General features: G+C 45.4%; 1 protein-coding gene across 1 annotated transcript; it reads right to left on the bottom strand.

Moving 5' to 3' along the window:
• Positions 1–688: 688 nt before the first annotated feature.
• Positions 689–14,846, bottom strand: LOC143558760 (putative bifunctional methylthioribulose-1-phosphate dehydratase/enolase-phosphatase E1). The gene is made up of 8 exons (XM_077047531.1): positions 14,766–14,846; positions 2,426–2,581; positions 1,903–2,058; positions 1,680–1,829; positions 1,495–1,596; positions 1,304–1,413; positions 1,112–1,230; positions 689–1,038 (listed from the first exon to the last, which is right to left on the bottom strand). Exons 1-8 carry the CDS (start codon positions 14,844–14,846, stop codon positions 941–943), a joined length of 972 nt encoding a protein of 323 aa, XP_076903646.1. The 3' UTR covers positions 689–940.
• Positions 14,847–22,033: the final 7,187 nt, after the last annotated feature.

Below are 22,033 nucleotides of genomic sequence, written 5' to 3'. Positions count from 1 at the left end.
TGACCTTTGACCATACCTGAAACCAACTTTTCCAAAAAAACCATGTTTTGTGCACCTTTACTTTTAATTATCATGTTTAATGGACCACTTTCCAAACGTTGGTTAGGCTGTTTTCTTTTCTCATAGCTCACTCAATGCTTGCAACCGATAATAATAATAATAATAATAATAATAATATATAAATATATAGTTACATAAATAATATGCTCGTTAAGAGCATTCTCAACTCATTCTCTAAAGTTGTCAAACCCATATAATATAGGGTAAATTTTAAGAAAACCATCAAAATCACCTCTCCAATCCATTCCCTATTATATGGATGAGTTATATGGCAACTAAAGTAAATCCCTAAATATAGGGACTCATTTTTTATCCATACCATATAATATATCACATATCTCTCAATTACCATTTACTATATAATAAGACAAAAGAGAAAAAAATAATAAATAATTAATTTATGGATATGAATAGGGAATAGAATGTGGAAGAATTTTGAAAAATGATAGATAAATTTATGGAATGGTGTTTTTTAGCTAAATTATAGGGAAAATATATGAAATGAGATGTGAATGCTCTAAGCCCCGCGAGCCTAATAAAAAAGGGTATATGAAGCCCGCGAACAACTCTACAACATATCTTTACGGTGTTCACCCACTCCATGATAACTGTCTCATCAAATCTGCATTTGCGCATTGTTTTTCGTAATTGGACATATTTTAGTTTTTCTTTAGAGTAGAAATGTTGATGTCTTTTAAGATATTTTGAAGTTGATGATCTTTTCATGTAGTATAAGGATTCATTATCAGGGTCCGAATCACATACGAGTGACTGAGTGAGTTGTGGTATCTGACTTTCAACAATACCTTATAAACATTGTTAAGAAAATCCAACGCAATCATTAATCCTTTACCTCACATGACTTGTCACACAAAAACCTTCAAAAGGGTATTTCTGTAAACGATTCGACCGTCTCAAATCCATGATTCTCGGGAAGTGATACGTTTCCAGGCCTAACCGAGATCACCACCTCTAGACCTGAGACAAGAACAGTACAACTTAATTCAAAATAAAACCATAACCCAACTCACTCACACGGTCTGGATCATACCAGCGGCCTTTGCTGCTTCTGCTTCTTGAATAACATCGGTTATAAATAAAATATCAGATGGCTTATCAACTCCAAGTGACTCTGAGATTTCAATATAACTCGCTGTTTCTCTTTTGTACCTGCAAATTGTAGACAATAAAATGAGGCTCACACTAAATACTATATATTAAAGATCAATAAATCAAGTTTTACCCCACTTTGGTGTCAAAAAATCCGCATAAATATTTTCTTAAGTCGACATAATTAGTATAGCCAAATATCAACCGTTGTGCCAATCTGCTACCACTCGAATAAATGTACACCTGATTCAAAACAAAGACATATTCGAGTCAAAGCAAGTTTGGTCAAAAGTCAAAACAGGTCAACTTTTAGTTGGAACCTACCTTTACACCAGAAGCATGCCATCTTTCAAGGGCTGGTGGAACATCATCATACACAACACCTTTTATTTCATTTTTCTCAAACCCGGTGCGCCAAATATGCCCCTGCATTATCGAGTATTAGCAACCGCGTCCTGAACTCCTGATTAAAGAATTATTTAATAAATGTTGTTTTAAGTTTTAACTACCTGCAACTGTTTTAGTGATGTAATTTTCCTGTCGGCTTTTATCATTTCTTCAACATTAGCAACCAAAGCAGCAATCACCGCCTCTTTGCTCGCGTCATCTGACGGAACAGGAACCGCACCAGCAACTCCACTTTGTAAATCATCTTCTACCTTCAAAAACAATCACAATGGGCTTGGTCAAATGTATAATTTTGAATTTATCAAATTTATTATTGCATCTTACTTGGGAGCGTAACAACTTGATATCATCTTTAGTATCGACAGTATCATACGTTTCTTCCAAATGCGCACGCACATTGTCACGTGCATACGGGAAAAGAACATCGGTTACAAATGAAATAGGCGTAGTCGTCCCTTCAATATCCAAAACAACACAACGCTACAAAAAAAAAAGTTCAATTATATTTTCATGAAACCATAATCTTAGAGCAAGTGTTGTGGAGTGCCAGTTGGGGCGTGAGGAGCTCACGCGGACAACCACAGGGCGCCACCACCATAACAACATTCAGGTGAAAGGGCGGGCGTTGCTCCATCTTTTGTATTTTTTATTTTCTTTTTTTTTTCCTTATAATTTTCAGTTAATTATTATTAACCCAATAACACATTTCCAACTCACTCCACTCAATGATTTATTTTGCCCCTTTGACTCACACCTTCGTAAAATGTGCCACCTCATCCGATAAAAGATGAAGTGTTACATAAAAGATGAAGTGTTACATTTAAATTAATTAGATAAAAAAACTTACTGGAGTTGTTTCAGCTTGATTGCTTGTAAGAGCCTTTGCTTTGAGATCCAAAATTCTGTTGGGTTTCTGGGTCGGACCATACCTCCGGGTCGAATGGTCCAAATTCAATTGGTTACGTTTGATTGAAGCTACAAAGTAACAGTGATGGCATTCTGGCTGAAATGAAAGTAAAGTGACAATATAGATAGTGAAGAGGTAGGTCCCAGCAGGGCTCAGTTGGTCCCGCATGACTCACCTTGAACAGGGATGTCTGCGCAAAGACCATCTACTCCCGCAGGACCCACCATGCTCAGAGAAGCCTACGCGCAGTATGCAAGCTGCATACGCAGGGAAAAGCCTCCCAATGGTAAAGTAACCCGCCTGTTCCCGCAGTTGCGGATACAAGCCATCAGGGAAGGCTACCCGCACAGCATAGCTACACGCATAAGGCTTAACACTTACAAATATTCAGTGTCACCTGAAAGAATGAGCAAAGGCGGGAGGGGGAAAACTCCCGCCAAAATGGGCCAGTCCGTATGATGGAGGATCTTTTGCGTGATACCTGACGAGGTAAAGACAAAAGATCTGACCAAGAATGCGACAGCTCACTGACAGCAGCGTGGCAGACAGCACGCCACAGCACTGTGACCAATAGCCGCCGCCTGCCCACCAACTCCTGCCAGACCACGTGCCTAGCCTGCAGTTGGTAGAAGACGAAGAGTGCACGGCACGCCTGCTCTGTGTCAGCCGCTACCTATCCACCACTCACAGGTAGGGCACGTGCATAGGTTACAGTTGGTAGCGTGTTGGGCCGGCTAAACCCCTTGGAAACCCACCTTCGGCTATAAAAGACAGCAAATGGTATTATCATTTCATCATCTACTATCTCGTATAACTTACTTGATAATTGCTCTAATAGTATTCATATACTTTTATATTTAAAGAGCAATATAGACTGATTCTCACGCCGGAGGGTGGTCACAAGGAGGAACCCCCCCCCCTTCTCAGTGACGAGCTCACGGTGTCTGTTTTGCAGGTTCCCTGAAGTACAACTTACTCTGCTGGACCTAACCTTCGAGGGAAACATTACTTAGCCCCCAGATTACCCATAATCTGCCCGGGGTCACTTAGTGTTTCTTCATTGGCGCCATCCGTGCATAAAGCTAGAACTACATCTTTCTCCAGTTTTTCAAAACTTCCAAGATGACTAGAGAAATTCCGGTAACCACAACCCCAGCCACTGGGGTAAACACCGGCAACACAATGTTTACAAACACTACCCCAGCCACCCAAGCTGGGGCAAGTGAAGTACATTTTACGAACACTACCCCAGTCACTCATGTAGGGGCAAGTGGAGTAAATATTCCACTGGGATTCACTGATGCCCAGCTGGAAAAACGAACTCGAGCCCCTCGCCAAACACTTGATCAAGTGAAGGCATGGGCCGAGGCACGTCAAAGAGAATTTCAGGCTGAGTTGGACGAACGCTTGCGTTCAGTCCAACAAGCTGAGGAATTCGGTAGTACTCGCCAGCACCTCAACATGAGTAGTGAGTACGAGTACTCAGACGACGAGAGGGAAGACTCCGACACCGACGCGAACCCTCGCCATAGGGCGAAAGGGAAGCGTAAGGAAACGGATCCCCAGCCAAAAAGGAATTTTGGGGAAGCATTCCAACCAGTCACGGAAAAAAGCTCGCGTGACTTCTCCAAGGCCTTTAGACCTACTGCCACAAACGCAGGAAGGTCAAAATTTGCAAGGGACATTGCAGAAGCAATCGCCCCGAGGAGTGCCAAACAAATGTCCAACATTGGCACATACGATGGTCTATCCGACCCAGATGACCATCTGAACAGGTTCATTGCGGGGGCAACCGTCAGTAACTGGACGGAACCCACGTGGTGCTACATGTTCCAGATGACTCTGGTAGGAGCAGCCAGAGCATGGTTCGACCGTTTACCGGTCCACCACATTTATGACTGGGCAGACTTCCAGAACAAGTTCAGTCAACAGTTTAGTCAACAGAGGAAGCACACTGAGGAGCAGTGGACGATCCTCAACTGTGTGAGAGAAGAGGATGAATCCTTACTGGACTTCATCACCCGCTTCAACTCCAAGAAGCTGAGTCTGGGCAACGTCAGCGAAGACCTCGTTCGCGCCGCTTTCATTCAGGGCGCTGAGTACCCAGAACTTATCCGCACTCTGACAGGTAAAGACGGCATGCCATCCACATGGGATGCCATAATGACGGCAGCCAAACGCTTTGCCGAAACGGAGAAACAGCTGGGAAGAGATCTCCCCCAGAATACAAACCTCTACACACAGAGGACAAGGGAGAACAATGTGAGAACCGCCCGGCTAAACAAAAAGAGGCGGCAAGGTATTTGGCAGTCAAGGATAAACTTTGACACCCCCTCAAGCTCTCGCCCTCTGGTTGGCGGAAGGGACAACACGCACCCTTCGAACCGGAAAAACCGTTGGACGCCACTCACCAAGAGCGTCACGGAGATATTTGCCACGGAAAAACTGCCATGGCCAAAAGCCCCAGCGATCCGACAGAAGCCCAATGCGGATCAAAGCAAGTCTTGTGACTTCCATGGGACAAAGGGCCATAGCACTGAGGAGTGCACATCCTTGAGGGACATCGTCGAGACATTCGTCAAGGATGGGAGGCTCGCACACCTCGTGGCATCTATCAAGAAGGGAGGAAGGAACGACAACAGGTACAGGGGTAACGGACGAAAGCCCGTCGACATCAGCATCAACATGGTCCATGGTAAGGTCAGAGGAAGAAAGAGACCGATGACCGAACCATGCGCATGGAAGGAAGCAGAAGTGCGCTTCCCGCGAGTGCCGGGAGGCCCAAACAAAGAAGGCCCCATTGTCATTAAAAGCCAGCTGGGGCACTACATCACCTCCCGCACCCTCGTTGACAATGGCGCATCGTCGACAGTGATGTACAGGCAGTTCTTCGACAAGCTAGACGATGAAGACAAGGAACGCCTGGAGACGGTCTACGCTTCAATGGAAGGGTTTGACGGCAGCATGAACACTCCCTTGGGCACCCTATCTTTCCCCGTCACTCTCACCGATGGGAATTATTCACGCACGGAGGATGTGGATTTTGTTGTAATGAAAAAACCACATCATACGTATGACATCCTATTCGGGAGAGACGGGATGGCAAGATTCAACGCCGTGGTATCCTCAGTCCACGGCATGATGGGATGGCCAACAACTGAAGGCGTAGCGATGATCACGGGCATTCCCCAGGTATGCATCGCATCTGTCTCCTCTAAACCCAAACCGAAGATGGCCAAACAAACCATCACTGAACCTGAAAAGTGGGCATTCAATGGGAAATATCCCGATCAGGCCGTTACCATTGGCCCGACAATTGTTGATCCAACACGCACCTTACTCAAGCGCTTACTGCAGCGAAACGCAGACATCTTCGCGTGGACACCAGCCGACGTGACTGGTGTACCCCGGAGTAAGGCAGAGCATAAGCTCAAATGCGATCCGGCCGTTACGCCGATCGTACAAAAGCGCAGAGTAATGGGGCCCGAGCAAACCAACGCGTGCAGAACCCAAGTCAAGGAACTCCTTGACGCGGGCATCGTGCGCGTTAGCAAATATCAAACATGGGTTGCAAATCCCGTAATGGTACCGAAGAATAACAAACAATGGCGCATGTGCATAGATTTCAAAGATTTGAATAAAGCATGCCCCAAAGATTGTTATCCGTTGCCAGAAATTGATCTCAAGGTGGATTCGGTGGCACCATTTCGCCTTAAATGCTTCTTGGATGCGTATAAGGGGTACCATCAAATCCACATGGCTGTAGATGACCAGGACAAAACCGCCTTTCGGACGCCCGATGGCACATTTTGTTATAAAATGATGCCATTCGGACTTAAGAACGCGGGGTCCACGTACCAACGACTAATGGACAAAGAGTTTCACGCCCAAATTGGGAGAAACTTGGAAGTCTATATGGATGATTTGGTCATCAAAAGCCCCGATCCAGAGGCGATGTTGAAAGACATTGACGAAACTTTCAACACGCTCAGAAAGATAAACATGAAGCTCAACCCGAGCAAGTGTTCATTTGGGGTGGAAGAAGGGAAGTTCTTGGGAGTCATTATTACTAAAGATGGCTTCAGAGCGAACCCTGAAAAGGTCGAAGCCATTGTCAAAATGGAATCACCTACCACCATAAAACAGGCTCAAACACTGAATGGACGACTAGTCGCGCTTAACCGCTTTTTGGCAAACCATGCGGATAGGTCGTTCCCTTTTGTGTCAACGCTAAGAAATTGTTTAAAGAAAACGCACTTCCGCTGGACACCAGAAGCGGAAGCAGCTTTTCAGGAGATTCGATCACGCCTGATCGAACTCCCAACACTCACAGCACCACAAGCGGGGGAGGAGTTAATCCTATACCTCTCCGCAACAGATAGAGCAACCGGGGCAGTCCTGCTTGTAGAACGAAAAGGCATCCAGATGCCAATCTATTATGTTAGCCGCGTGCTGGCAGACGCGGAAACCCGGTACTCTACCCTGGAAAAACTAGTCTTGGCACTTATACACGCTTCACGCAGGTTGAGACGATATTTCCAGGGTCACCCAATCACTATTCTCACCAACTTCAAACTCTCAAATGTTCTAGGCAAACCCGAGTTATCGGGACGTCTAGCCAAATGGGCAATTGAATTGGGAGAATATGCGATTCAATACAAGCCGAGACCAGCCATTAAAGGCCAGGTCCTGGCTGATTTTATTGCAGAAGTCCCCGCTTCACGGGAGAAAGAGTGTCAGGAGGAGGTTCAACCCTCCCCAGCACACGAAATCAATGAGGTCTGGCGACTCTACACTGATGGAGCAGCTAGTAACGAGGGTTCAGGCGCAGGGTTAAAATTAACAAATCCAGCAGGCCAGGAATATACTTATGCTATTCGGCTGGATTTTCCAAGTACGAATAACGAAGCTGAATATGAAGCATTCCTGGCCGGATTGAGGATTGCGCGTAAAATGGGTGTAAAAAATTTGGAAGCCCATGTAGATTCCATGCTAGTGGCAAACCAAATAAACGGGACGTACACGGCTGTGAACGACACAATGGCCCTGTACCTTGCCCAGGCCAAAGCCATCATGCGCGATTTTAATGATTGTAAAGTGATACACGTCAAGCGCAGCGAAAACAAATCTGCGGATGCGTTAAGCAAGCTTGCATCACTGGCCTTCACCCACTTGGGAAAGGACATCCGCGTTGAACTCCTCGAAACACCATCAGTCCCGCACAAGGAAATTTGTGTCATCCAAACCGGTACAGAAACATGGATGACCCCAATAATAAAATACCTTGAAGCAGGAACGTTACCAGAGTCAAAGTCACAGGCAAGAAAACTACGCTGTAAAGCACTGAATTATCAGCTGGTCAATGACACCCTTTACAGACGTAACTTTCTTGGCCCATTGTTAAGATGCGTGGACAACCAAGATGCTGACTACCTCCTAAGGGAGGTTCACGAAGGCATCTGTGGAGTACACGCAGGCCCCCGCGCTGTGGTAGCCAAGCTAAACAACGCGGGATACTTCTGGCCGGGGATGCATATGGACGCGTTGGCATACATCAGAAAATGCAGATCTTGCCAGCTTTACGCACCCAACACGCATCGCCCGAAAAATGAACTTGTTCCTGTCACTTCCTCGTGGCCATTTCAGAAGTGGGCCATTGACGTGACAGGCTCATTTCCTACAGCAGCTGGGAATGTTCAGTTCCTAGTGGTAGCCATTGACTACTTCACCAAATGGATAGAAGCGAAACCTTTAGCCCAAACAACCGCAAAGTATATCAAAAAATTCATTTGGGAATTTATTATTTGTCGTTTTGGACTTCCACAGAATTTGGTAAGCGATAATGGCACCAACTTTGCTGACAAGAAGCTACAGCAGTGGCTGAAAGAACTTCAAATCACCCACACCTTTACCTCAGTGGCACACCCGCAAGGTAACGGTGAGGTGGAAAGAGCAAATAAGAGCATCGTCGAAGGCATAAAGAGAAGACTCTTGGAACATAGATCCGGTTGGGTGGACGAGCTTCCACACGTCCTTTGGGCAAACAGAACGCTGAAGAAGACCAGTACGGGAGAAACCCCGTTCAGTCTCACTTATGGCACTGAAGCCATGATCCCAGTCGAAATTGGTTTACCCTCACCAAGGGTCTTAATCCAACCAGAAGACAATGATGCGGAAAGACGGTTAGACCTTATGCTAACCGAAGAGCGCAGAGACTTAGCCGCCGTGCGTGAAGAAAACTACAAACGACAAATGCAAAAATACTACAACACGCGGGTAAAACTCTGCAATTTCAATGAAGGAGACTACATACTGCGTAACAACGAGGCTTCGAACCAACAACGCCCAGGAAAGTTGGCCCCGATTTGGGAAGGGCCATACGTTATCAAAGAAGTTCTGGGAAAGGGCGCATACCGGCTCGAAAGGCTCGATGGCACTCCCATCCCTAGAACATGGAATGGAGCTCAATTACGCAAATGTTATATGTAGATCAATTCCAACTTGTAAAGAAAAGGCCTAGAGCCACTTCTAATGGAAATGATTCTCCTTTCATGATGTATTGATAGCTTGTAACCTATGAACTTCCCTTACGGGAAGAAGTAGTTGCGTGTGGAAGGCGGCAATACCCGCATAAACACAACGCCAAAATGTTAAAAAGTTCTAAGGAAAACCTACACGCAGGTCAGATGTAGGTAAAGTTTAGCCATCCTTGTAAGTGCAAGTGACGGTCTTACCCGCACAATCACAAACAAGGAAGCCAAACTTAACTTACCATCTACCACGTTAAAAGGTTAACTTATGAACACTTAAAAAAGGATAAGAAAAACCTACACGCGGTCAGATGAAGGCAAAAGTTCAGCCATCCTACCAAGTGCAAGTGACGGTTATACCCGCACAATCACGAAGGAGGAAGCAAAACTCTAACCCATCATCAACCACGTTCACAGGTTAAACACTTGGAAAATTGCTAATTTAAACTAAGTATGCAAGTCATAAGTTTATAAAGCAAAGAATCCAATGAAAGGAATAACAATCGTATATTTCAATGATATATTACAACAGTGGCCGGGTAACTACCCGCCTAAAAGAAATCTATACAAAGCTAAGTCTATCCTAGCAGTGGGAAGGGATCTTCAGGATCAGCCTTCAGGACCACCTCCGCTTGGACCAGCACCGTCAGAGCGCGGCTGTCCAAGGAAAGTCTTAAGGATGTTTAGCCCATCATCAGCAGCAGCAGCTTCATTCACCTTCTCCACCACCGGATGCGGGAAGGCAGCGTACTGGTTCACTGCTTGGTCATAAGCAGCTGCAGTGTTAACATTGAATAAAGGGAAGTTGGAGGGCGGAAAGCCTCTCTCAGCAAACCCTAGACCAAGCAGGAAGCCAGTCTTCTCCCCATCCTCATGAGAAGCGTTGAGGGCTGCGCTCATTGCATCGTCGTAAGAGGTCTCTGAAAGGACCCGACGCACAACCTACAAAAGAAAATTACAAGTTAGAACATTTTCTAATTACAAGTAGAAAGAGAAGAAAAAAAAAAAGAGGATACCTGAGGCAACGCTTCTCGAAGCAGCCATTGGAGGGTAGCTTGACTTTCTTTGTAAGCACGTTCGGCTCCGCTTTTATCAAGGTTGGCAAGTTGAACTTCCTTGGCGGCAGCTTCTTCGACGCTTTTGAGTTTCCTTTCAGTGCGGTCAAGCACCCCCCTCTGGTCAAGGATCTCCTGCAGCTTCTTGGCATCTTCCATTGCCAAGGCGTCATGAGCATGCTGAAGAGCCTTTAATTTACATTTAAGCTGCTCATTCTCTTCGCGAAGTGGCTCAGCAACAGCTTCAGCCTTGGCAGCCCTCTCAGTTGAGTTTCGCGCAGTCTCCTTGGCCAGCCGAAGCTGTTCATTCACAGCTTGGGCAGCCTTGGAGCGGGCCTCGAGTCGCGCCTGGACTTCAACCTCGAGGGCCTTGAATGCCTTCTCCTTCTCGGCTGCGGCAGCGGCCAACTGCCGGTTCTCCTCCCGAAGAGCCCGCGCTTCAGATACATCTTTGGCGCGCGCTGCTTTTAACTTGTCGTTTTCACGACAAAGCAGCTCGACGCGGGGCTGCGTCCGGGCCTGGAGAACCCGAAGCTCATTGGTTAGCCTACCCTCTTGGTAGCTAGCCATGGCTTCCCCCAACGCACCATGAGGAGCAGCGTGGCGAGCCCAGTCCACGCACTCCACAGGGGTGCGAAGGGTTGTTCCTCGGCGTATGTTCCATCTTGGAACATACACTTCATTGGAATCCGACACTGCAAAAGAAACAAAGGCAGTTAGGAAAAGATGATAAAAATATATAAGGGAAAAAGAACCCTACGTACCTGTAGGGTCAATAACAGGCCGATAGCCGCCAGACCCATCACCTGAACCTAAAGGAAATCCATCCAACAGGTCAGGCAGACGGGAAGGTGGCATAGATCGGCGGGAAGCCCGGCGCATACCTGATGGTTCGGCCGTCGGTGCCGGGGGCGCAGGCATAGTGGCAGCCGCTGTTGTTGCCATTGTTGGCGCCGCCTCCTCAGCAGCAGTAACCGCCGGCTCCGTGAGAGATGCTGTAAAAATTGCACTCACAGCCGGCGGAGACATCTTCTCAGCCGGAACAGCCTCAGGAAGGCTGGAACCAGCGGAAGCAGGCGCAGGCGCCTGGGTCGACGCCTCGGGAAGGCTGACCGAGCCTACCGTCATTGGCGGGGGAATACTCGCTCCAAATCCACCCTGGAATGCGTTAACATCCACACCTGCACAAACAAAAGTGTTAGAAAAATTTATTTGAAATAAATTTAGACAAGAATCATGATGGTACTTACGGGGTCTCTTGAGCTTGAACGTACGGACGAGCGGGGGCGAACCCGAGGGAACCGGCCTCTTGACACCGGTAACCGTCGTCGTTTCCTCCCCGGAGGTAACAGCTATAGCCTCCGGAGCGGTGGTCTCCTCACCACCGGGTTTCCCCGCCACTTCTGCACTATCTGATTCTGAGTCAGATAGGACTACCGGGTCGGCCGTAGAGGCGACCTTCTCCTTGCCTTTCCCGACGGCAGCCTTCTTCTTCCGCACCAGCGGAGGACCTTCTGCGGATTCCTCAGAAGAAGACATGTTAACTCCAGCAGCAGGCACAGCATTGAGGGGTTCAGGATAGAAGATAGGCTTACCTGGCCGTCGGTGGCTCAAGATCTCTTGGCCCGGCGGGTAAACCTCCACGAACCGACCCGCGGTCTGCTCTAAGATGGGCAACTCGTTCTCGTCCAGAGCACGAGTACCCATCCGCGCAGGACCATCTTCCTCCCGCGGATTCAGGAGCGACTGAAGATCGTTACCCTCTGAAATCAACAAGAAAGTTAGAAAAAATCGAAGTCAGCAAAAAGAAACAAGACATACCATAAGGGACAGAGTTCGAACCATATTCGAGGACGATCGGAACCTTATCCGCATTCGCCGCCTTCCACACCCGGCTCATCCCCAGCATCACCATCGCCGACCCCGGAAAACGGAAAACCGGGGACTGGACCCGGGATATCTTCGCGAACCATTCCGCCTCCTCATAGTTGATGGCGGGAAGGTTCGGAAGCGTCTGGCCATTCTTGAACTTCATGGCAATGGGGATGGCTCGAGCGGATATGAAGAAGAACTCTCTTCTCCATGAGCGAAGACTCCGCTCGGTGGTACAAATCTTTAAACCCTTGATACGGGTTGTAAGAGTGTACCACCCTTGGATGCACCTCCAAGTATAGAAGGTCATCAGGCGGTCAACGAGGGGCTCAAGGCCCAGTATCCGGCACACCCACTCAAAGTGCCGGACCTTGGCAATGGCCATGGGGTGCACCTCTGTCAGGTGCACACCGTGCCTCTCTAGGACACGGTACACAAACTTTGTCAACGGAAACCTAAGGTTCCTGTAGACAAAGAATGCAGCATAAACCCCGATCTTGCCACTAGGGGCATCGTACACAGTATGGTGGGGCTCAGGAAACTCAGGCTCGAGAGACTCGAGCATGAACTTCCTGACGATATACTGGTACAGCTCGACAGGAAGAGAACACTGGCATTCGCCAGCAGTCTTCTGATCATCAGCATCGTGAGAAGACATGGTGGAAGAAAGAAGAGATTTCAGAGTAATGCTTTACCGAAAAAGAGAAATTCGCCGGAAATTACTGGAGAAGAAGAGATGAAAGTGGAAAGTGTGAATTGCAAATAACCCTCTCCCCCTTTATATAGTAATCGCAATTAATGCGATGAATTTAATACGGAAGAGAGAGAAATCAAAGGTGCAATGAAACTATGACGCGTGGCAAAGGCAAGCTGGCAACAGCTGTCAAAAGGACGTGTGCCAGAGATTTCGCGGCTACGCGCCCGAAATCCCGTGCCCACGCGCCTGAAAAAGCAACTGGAATGACCACATAATGTCATGTCGCCATAACTTCTGGCACGTCCTGACACAGTCAGAAGAAACCGTCGCACGACGTTTGAGGTATTGGGTTGTTATCCATCCACCAACTCTTCAAATTTCAAAATTTAAAAATTTGAAGACTAAGGTTCAAAAAAGTAAGCGGGAAAATACCCCTTACCTTGGCAAACAAGTAACCATAAGCCGGGTGTGGGTACAGTGTAAAGGCAAAACCCTTCACATACCTAACACCCGCAGGGAATTGAAGCCAAAATATTTGGCAACCAAGTAACCATAAGACGGGTGCGGGTACAGTGTAAAGGCAAAACCCTTCACATACCTAGCACCCGCAGGGAATGGACGCCAGGAATACCTTGGAAGTAAAGTAACCGTAAGACGGATGCAGGTACAGTGTAAAGGCAAAACCCTTCACATACCTAGCACCCGCTGAGAATTGAAACCAGGAAGGATCTTCTGGGCAATGCTTGTGAAAACGGAAATAATATCCCCGCATAGCGGGAACATCGAGTACTACGTTGTTTGAGGCTCCAAGATGGAATTGGTGGTTTAAACATAATTGATCACTATGTTCAAAAACTACCAGAACCACAGGGAGAATCCGCACAACTAAGACTCAATGCTCCTGACTTGCGAGGAGGTTACAGACCTACCCGCATCATACCCAAAGACCAAGCAGGAAACTCGGGAATTTCTGCAACTGACAAGGACTTCCGCGGGAAGAACCCCCATGGAAAACCTTACAAAAACCCCTTTTCAAAACCCTTTGCTTAAGTCCAAAAGTTCACCTCACTTTATTAGACATTCGTGAGAAGAACATTGGACTGGGGGGACTTGAAGAGGTAGGTCCCAGCAGGGCTCAGTTGGTCCCGCATGACTCACCTTGAACAGGGATGTCTGCGCAAAGACCATCTACTCCCGCAGGACCCACCATGCTCAGAGAAGCCTACGCGCAGTATGCAAGCTGCATACGCAGGGAAAAGCCTCCCAATGGTAAAGTAACCCGCCTGTTCCCGCAGTTGCGGATACAAGCCATCAGGGAAGGCTACCCGCACAGCATAGCTACACGCATAAGGCTTAACACTTACAAATATTCAGTGTCACCTGAAAGAATGAGCAAAGGCGGGAGGGGGAAAACTCCCGCCAAAATGGGCCAGTCCGTATGATGGAGGATCTTTTGCGTGATACCTGACGAGGTAAAGACAAAAGATCTGACCAAGAATGCGACAGCTCACTGACAGCAGCGTGGCAGACAGCACGCCACAGCACTGTGACCAATAGCCGCCGCCTGCCCACCAACTCCTGCCAGACCACGTGCCTAGCCTGCAGTTGGTAGAAGACGAAGAGTGCACGGCACGCCTGCTCTGTGTCAGCCGCTACCTATCCACCACTCACAGGTAGGGCACGTGCATAGGTTACAGTTGGTAGCGTGTTGGGCCGGCTAAACCCCTTGGAAACCCACCTTCGGCTATAAAAGACAGCAAATGGTATTATCATTTCATCATCTACTATCTCGTATAACTTACTTGATAATTGCTCTAATAGTATTCATATACTTTTATATTTAAAGAGCAATATAGACTGATTCTCACGCCGGAGGGTGGTCACAAGGAGGAACCCCCCCCCCTTCTCAGTGACGAGCTCACGGTGTCTGTTTTGCAGGTTCCCTGAAGTACAACTTACTCTGCTGGACCTAACCTTCGAGGGAAACATTACTTAGCCCCCAGATTACCCATAATCTGCCCGGGGTCACTTAGTGTTTCTTCAGATAGATAGATGTTTAAGGGACAAATTGGCAGCTAGAAATAGACATGAACATTAACATTAACATTGAGAGAATTTGTAAGTACCTTAATAATTGAAAGAGGACATTTGGGAGGTTTTGGCAACGGGGAAAACAGGATTGGTCGACTTGGAGATAACACAAACATGTTAAAGTCTTCTATGTTCTTTCTTTTGGACACCTAATTTTTTTATCCTTTTTTTACTTAGAAAAAAATACATTTTAAAATTGGCAGGAAAAATAATCGCCACACAAATTATTTTGTAGAGATATAATATAAACAATCACACGTGGATGTAAAAGATAGAGCGATATGGTGATGAGTTGGTCGGATTTGGGTAGACAATGACGGTGATGTCCGCCGGTGTTAGAGACCCATCGTATATGGAAGACGAGTCAACGGAGATTCGGAACTCAAATCACTTAATTACGACCAACATTTCACAAATGGTAGTTAAAGGTTACGGTATTGACATGGATGTACCTAAAATAGGGTGGACCCCACTTTTTTTTAAGCCAACTTGGGTGTTAAGGGGATGGCGAGAAGAGGACGGCTGGCTAGGCGCTGACATGGTGGTGGTTTGGTAGATGGTTAAAAAGGTTGAGGTGGATGACGCCACCTCCTTTGGCACCTCCACAACAAATAGTCTAATGAGGAAAATGTGAAGATCGACATTAACAAGAGAAATCTAGATTATAGAATGTATAAAATTTTTAGGTGTTGAGTCATTCAATAATGTTTTGGTACAATGATCCAGCTTAAGTAATTCATGTTTACAACCGACCGTGTTTAGGGTTTTATTTTATGTTTACTTTGTAAACTCGATTTTATAATTGCTCGTTAAGTCGTTAGACTAAACTCGTTTATAGTTAATCGGCATGGGAATGTTTAAGATTGCATTTTTTATTTCCTTATCACATTGTTTAATATATGAGCTATGACAGCACACGATTGCCCCAAGTCTCCAACTCCAACCTTAATGTAACTTAGTAATCTAGATGGTCCGAGTTGATAGTGTACATTATATATAGTGGATTAGTCTTGTTAGCTTCAATCCAAGTTGCACAAACTAGTTATATTTTATAAAACACAAGGTTTCTTAGATTTTGAAGAACGACTGTCGGCAACGCCGGCCATAAGGTGTGGCAGGGTGGTCGACGGCCACAAGCCGACACCCCGCTAAGCCCGGATTCTTTTTTTTTTAAATTAAATGTATTTTTATTAAAACAATATGTATATCTAGTGTTTAAATTTAATTACATAACCACTAGGTTGGTCTAGTGACAAAGAGGGGATGAGCTTGGGACAATACATGTATCTGTACCCATACTCGATTGTACACGTATTAAAAATCAATAAAAATATTTACCGATACTCGTACAAAATTTTTTGCTATGATTCGGGTATTTCGATACGATACCCGTTTTTGTATCACTTTGTTTTTTTATATCCAAATATTTGGTACTTGTACTAATTTGGTATCCGTCACATACTTGTGCAATTACCGATACTCATACTAATTCAATTTTCTGTTACTCGTACTGGTATCGGTTATAAGATAGCATTGAAGAAACCCTAATTCGGTCGCCAACTTTAAGTGATTTACTTGTTGGTTCAAGTCTTGGATGTTATATTATTTAATATTGAAGAAACATTTGGTACTTGTTCAATAATAACATGGTTGGATAATTGATTTTATATATTAAATATGAATAATCTTTTTTAAACTTCTATATATTCCAAACAGGTACAAAATACCAAAAATACCCGTACCGTACCCGTACATGTACCTGTACCCAAATTCAACAAAAATGAGTACCAATACCCGTACAAAATAGGCTAAATCAGTACGGGTACACATGCGTGTATGGGTACGAGTACATGTATTTTGGACAAAATGTTCATCCCTACAAAGAGGTATTACTCATAACTAAAAGGTTATGGATTCTAGTCTCATTTGAGTCATGTTTAATTCCATTTTTGTACAAAAATTTTTTATACAACTCAAATTATAACCATGTAAGCTTATATAAAAATTAATTGTTTAAACCCAACAAAACTATCGGCCGAAGAGGCTATAGAAGAAGATGTTATAACTCTTCTCAAACACAAAATTGGTTGTTTTAAAAAACAATTGAAGTTATCCTAGTGCATTATGATTGGCTTTCATATTTGTTACCTAGAAAAGTTTAGATTTGACAAAACAAGCCGTGTTGTGTTAAACCAGTCCAACACGACACGACATGTTTGATACAACTATGGGACCTGAACATGTCTCATTTAACTTAAAAATTTATTTTATGCGGTGCGATGAAATACTCAGACGAGTTTCAGACCCTTGTGATGGATTGTAATGCGGCGTCGCGCTTGGTGGGTCGAGCTGAAGGATTTAAGGATGGTTATGAATATGGCATGCTAAAGAAGAATCCATCCGACTACCCTTATCAGCTCGACGTTGTCTGCGCTGACATGGCTGAGGTGGGGGAGAAGTACCTGAATACTCCAATTCCCATCCTTGAGCAGGTATTTTAACCTTAATGAGTTTACTTGACTTATTTTCATAATCTTTGTATTCATACTGTTCCTTGTGACTTGCAGATAGCCGCGCTTGCCGACCAGCCCGATCTTGGCGCTTTAAAGAAATTACTTGATGAATGTGAAGGGACTGGTGGCAATGATGATGGCGCGGGCAACGCTACTTCTGCCAGCGGCTCTGGCGTGGCCAAAGGACCTACTCCTGACGCTATCATAATAGAAGACGACTATATTCAAGACGAACAGCTTGATTATGGTAAGTTTGGAGATGACGAGGAGCGGGCTGCGCCAGATGCTGAGGGAGGAAGTAATGATGAGGACGATGAACAGGCTGATATTGATATAGAGACTTGAAAAGCCCTTCTTGTTTTTTTTTTTTTTTTGTATTTGTAGTTTTTACCTCATCATTTGTAAATTTGTAAACTTCTATGTTTGTGGAATGAAATTTTATTTTTCCCTTATTCACATCTTGCGCATTCCCAATTCGTCTCTTTATATTGCATGTTTGTGCTTGTTGAATATAAGGTATGCTTACACATTGAAACTTGGACAAGGCTGTAAGGAAACTATTTTATTTAATCCTTAACAGTTGTCATATTTCAAGTTATTTTGCAATATTCTGAATGTGCTAACACGTGCCTTAGCATTTCATTGTTCCTCTTTTGCGCGACGTTATCGTGCATTTATTATAGGGAATTATGAATGAGTTTTTTAACCTTTATGTGTCAGTATGTGTTACTCTGCTTATATCCATTATAATCCCATGCGCGGCCCCGACCTGAGACCTTAACAACTATGCTTTGGCATGTGCTTTGCCTTAGTTGTGCTTAGGTATTTTTATGGTCCAGCTGCGCAATACGTAGGATGGATGCTATGAGTAATTTGAGCTAAGGCTCATATTATTGGGCTAAGGCCCTGAGCTAAAGCTCATATTATTGGGCTAAGGCCCTGACCTTTTAGAGTTAAAACTCGTTAACGCGTTTGAGCTTGAAGCTCGCGCATGTATGTTTTACTTCGTTTTATTTTTAGTTTGATGTCAATACAATGTTGTCATATTGCTCAAAATTAATAAAGGGAAGTGTGAAACATGTATGCAAAAGGTAATAAAACGCATATTAAGAGAAAATAGCGCGTATCATTATTCATAATGGCTTAAAAAGCCTTGATTACAAACTTGACAACTTTTACATGAAACATTTTCTAAGTTGTGCTGCGTTCCATGTGCGCGGGATCTTCTTTCCATTTAAATCTTTTAAAGCGTATGCGCCTTTTCCCAATTCTTCCGAGACTTGATAAGGTCCCTCCCAGTTGGGAGACATCTTTCCCGGGGGTATTGCGCGACTAGCTTCATTGTTTCGAAGGACAAAATCATTCTTCTTGAAGTGACATTTTTTTACGCGCTGATTGTAATATTTTTCTAGTTTTTTCTTGTATTTGGCTTCACTGATGATAGCCGCCTCTCTGCGCCCTTCAAGTAAATTGAGATCCAACCTCCTTTCTTGCTTATTATCCGTCTTACTCATCATGAGCACTCTATAGGATGGGCATCCAATTTCTGCTGGAATCATAGCCTCCGTTCCATAGGTTAGACTGAATGGGAACTCGCCATTGCTGGTTTTGCTTAATGTCCTGTGCGCCCACAGGACATTAGGTAACTCCTCGACCCATGCATGGGACTCTCCCTCCAACCTTTTCTTCAGCACATTCAGCAAGCTCTGGTTCGTGCGTTCCACTTGGCCATTTCCTTGAGGATGGTATACTGAAGTGAAGACCTGGTTGATGCGCAATTCCTTGAGCCAACTGGATATCTTCCTGTCAGTGAATTGTTTGCCATTGTCGCTCACGATTTCCATGGGCAGGCCAAAACGGCATACGATGTGGCTCCAAATAAATTGCTTCATTGCCTTGGCTGTGATTTTTGCCAGTGGCTTGGCTTCAACCCATTTTGTGAAATAGTCTACTGCCACTACCAAAAACTTTACTCGCCCTGGCGCTTGCGGCAAGGGACCCACAATATCGATTGCCCACTTGTGGAAAGGCCATGCAGAGGTCACCGGAATCAAGTTGTTCTTTGGTCGCATGGTATTTGGCGCATAGCTCTGACACGCTTTGCATTTTTGGATCTCTTTTAAAGCGTCCAAGTACATGCCTGGCCAATAGTAACCTGCGTTCATTGCCTTGGCGACCACCATGCGCGGGCCAGCATGTATTCCGCAGATTCCTTCATGTATCTCTCTGATCACATAGCTTGCTTCCTCAGCGTCTAGGCATTTCATGAGTGGTCCAAGATAAGAGCGTCGATATAACGTACCATCGAGCAGTTCGTAGTTCTGCGACTTGTGCCTTATCTTCCTCGCCTGTGCGCGATCATCTGGTATCTTTCCCTCCTTCAAGAATTCCATTATTGGAGTTATCCATGATGAAGGTGTTGTATGAATTACAAGAACAGACTTCGCTCCCACTGACGGGTTGCTCAGTACTTCCACCCTGACATCTTTGCCAAAATGATCAAAGCTGGTTGATGCCATTTTGCTTAGCGCGTTGGCAGACTTATTTTCACTGCGCGGAATGTGTATGATTCTGAAAAAGTCAAATTGTTCGGTGAGTTTCTTCGCCTGCTCTAGATACAGAGGCATGGTGTTCTCCTTGGCATCATAAAGGCCATTGACTTGTGCTGCTACCAGGTATGAATCTACATGAGCCTCTAGCTTTTTAACTCCGAATTTGTGCGCGATGCGCAAACCAGCCAGCAGGGCTTCATACTCAGCTTCATTGTTGGTGCTCTTGAAATCCAACCTGATTGCGTAGGTATACTCATGATTTTCTGGATCCACTAGTTTGAGGCCTGCGCCGGACCCTTCGTTGTTTGAAGCTCCATCAGTGAATAATCTCCAAACGTTTTCTTCATTATTGGCTTGCAGAGGGTCTACTTCGCGCTGAGCCTCCTCGACTTTTCCTTCAGGGATTTCTTCGATAAAATCAGCTAAGACTTGTCCCTTGATTGCTGGACGAGGCTTATAGGTGATTGTGTGCTCCCCTAATTCCAGTGCCCATTTTGTCAGCCTTCCTGAGAGCGTGGGACGCCGCAAGACTTGCTGGATATTGTAACCAGTCAGGACTTCAATAGGATGACCATTGAAATATCTGTGAAGCTTGCGCGACGCATGCGTTAGTGATAAAACTAACTTTTCTATGATGGTGTAGCGCGTCTCCGGATCTGTCAGCACCCGACTTACATAATAAATTGGTGTTTGGATTCCCTTGCGATCCACCAACAATACTGCGCCAATGGCGCGTTCTCCTGCTGACAGGTATAACGTTAAAGTTTCACCAGGTAGTGGAGCTGTGAGCGCAGGCAGATTTATCAGACATTCTTTTATCTCACTGAAAGCTTGCTCGGCCTCGGGCGTCCACTTGAATTGGCTTTTCTTTAAGCAATTTCTCAATGTGTTAATGAATGGAGTAGATTTGCTGGCATGGTTTGCTAATAACCTGTTAATTGATACCAATCTACCATTCAACTTTTGAACTTCCTTCATGGTGGATGGTGAGGGCATGCTGAGGATAGCCTCCACCTTCTCTGGGTTCACCTTGAAACCATCCTTGGTGACCATTATGCCGAGAAATTTCCCTTCTTCCACGCCGAATGTGCATTTGCTCGGGTTGAGCTTCATGTTTATTTCCTTTAGGCGCCGAAGGGTTTCTTCGATGTCTTTGAGCATTTGTTTTTCCTCCCTGCTTTTAATCACCAAATCATCCGCGTAGACTTTAAGTTTTTTTTAATCTGCTCGTTGAAAATTGCATCCATGAGTCTTTGGTAAGTGGCTCCTGCATTCTTCAAACCAAAGGGCATTTTTGTGTAACATAAAACACCATTGTCAGTTCTGAAAGCAGTCTTGTCTTCATCCTGCGGTGCCATTTGAATTTGGTGATAGCCCTTATAGGCATCCAAGAAACATTTGAGCTTAAATGGCGCCACAGCGTCCACCTTCGCGTCAATGTTTGGGAGGGGGTAACAATCTTTTGGACACGCTTTGTTGAGGTCTTTGAAATCAATGCACATTCTCCATGACCCATTGCTCTTCTTTACCATCACAGGATTGGCTACCCATGTTTGGTATCGTATTGGGCGAATGACATTCGCGCGCAATAGATCTTCTACTTGTTTATTCATGGCCTTTGCCTTCTCGTCTCCCATGACTCTTTTCTTTTGAGCAATTGGCTCTACAGACTTGAATGTGTTGAGAGAGTGCGGCGCTAGGTCTCGCGGAACCCCAGTCATATCAGAATGTTGCCACGCGAAGACTGACGTATACGTTGTGAGCAATCTTTTCATTCTCACCCTTGTGTCATCTGATATCGTAGCTCCGATTGTGATTGTTTGTTCTGGGAATTTTGGGTTGAGAATCCATTCCTCTGGCCCGTTGTTTGCCACTGGAAGCTTCATTCTCCCTTCTCGAGGTATACTTGTTACTGCGCATAAATGATCTCGATACACAAATGTTACTCCTGTTGGTGTTGGGAACCCCAACGCGCCATGCGCTGGTGACGGTATGGCGTTGAATTGGGCAATCGTTCCTCTACCCAAGATCATACTATGGCATGAAGTGGTGGGCAAGACCAGAAAGTTGACAATTTCAGCTCGCTTGTGCTTCTCATCCCCCATAGTTAGTTCGAATTGTATCTGACCTAGGGGGTGAATAATTTCATTTGAGACACCTGAGATTGGTGCACTCACAACTTCGAGCCTTGTTTGGTCCTCTGGATCCAACTTCCTGAAACATTGCTCATACATGATG

Source organism: Bidens hawaiensis, unplaced genomic scaffold, assembly GCF_021521415.1.
Source record: "Bidens hawaiensis isolate Kalapana, Puna unplaced genomic scaffold, B.hawaiensis_p1.1 tig00019655_1, whole genome shotgun sequence".
Taxonomy (NCBI): Eukaryota; Viridiplantae; Streptophyta; class Magnoliopsida; order Asterales; family Asteraceae; genus Bidens; species Bidens hawaiensis.
The sequence above is the reverse complement of the archived record's forward strand: the minus strand, read 5'-3'. Positions and strand labels throughout refer to the sequence as shown.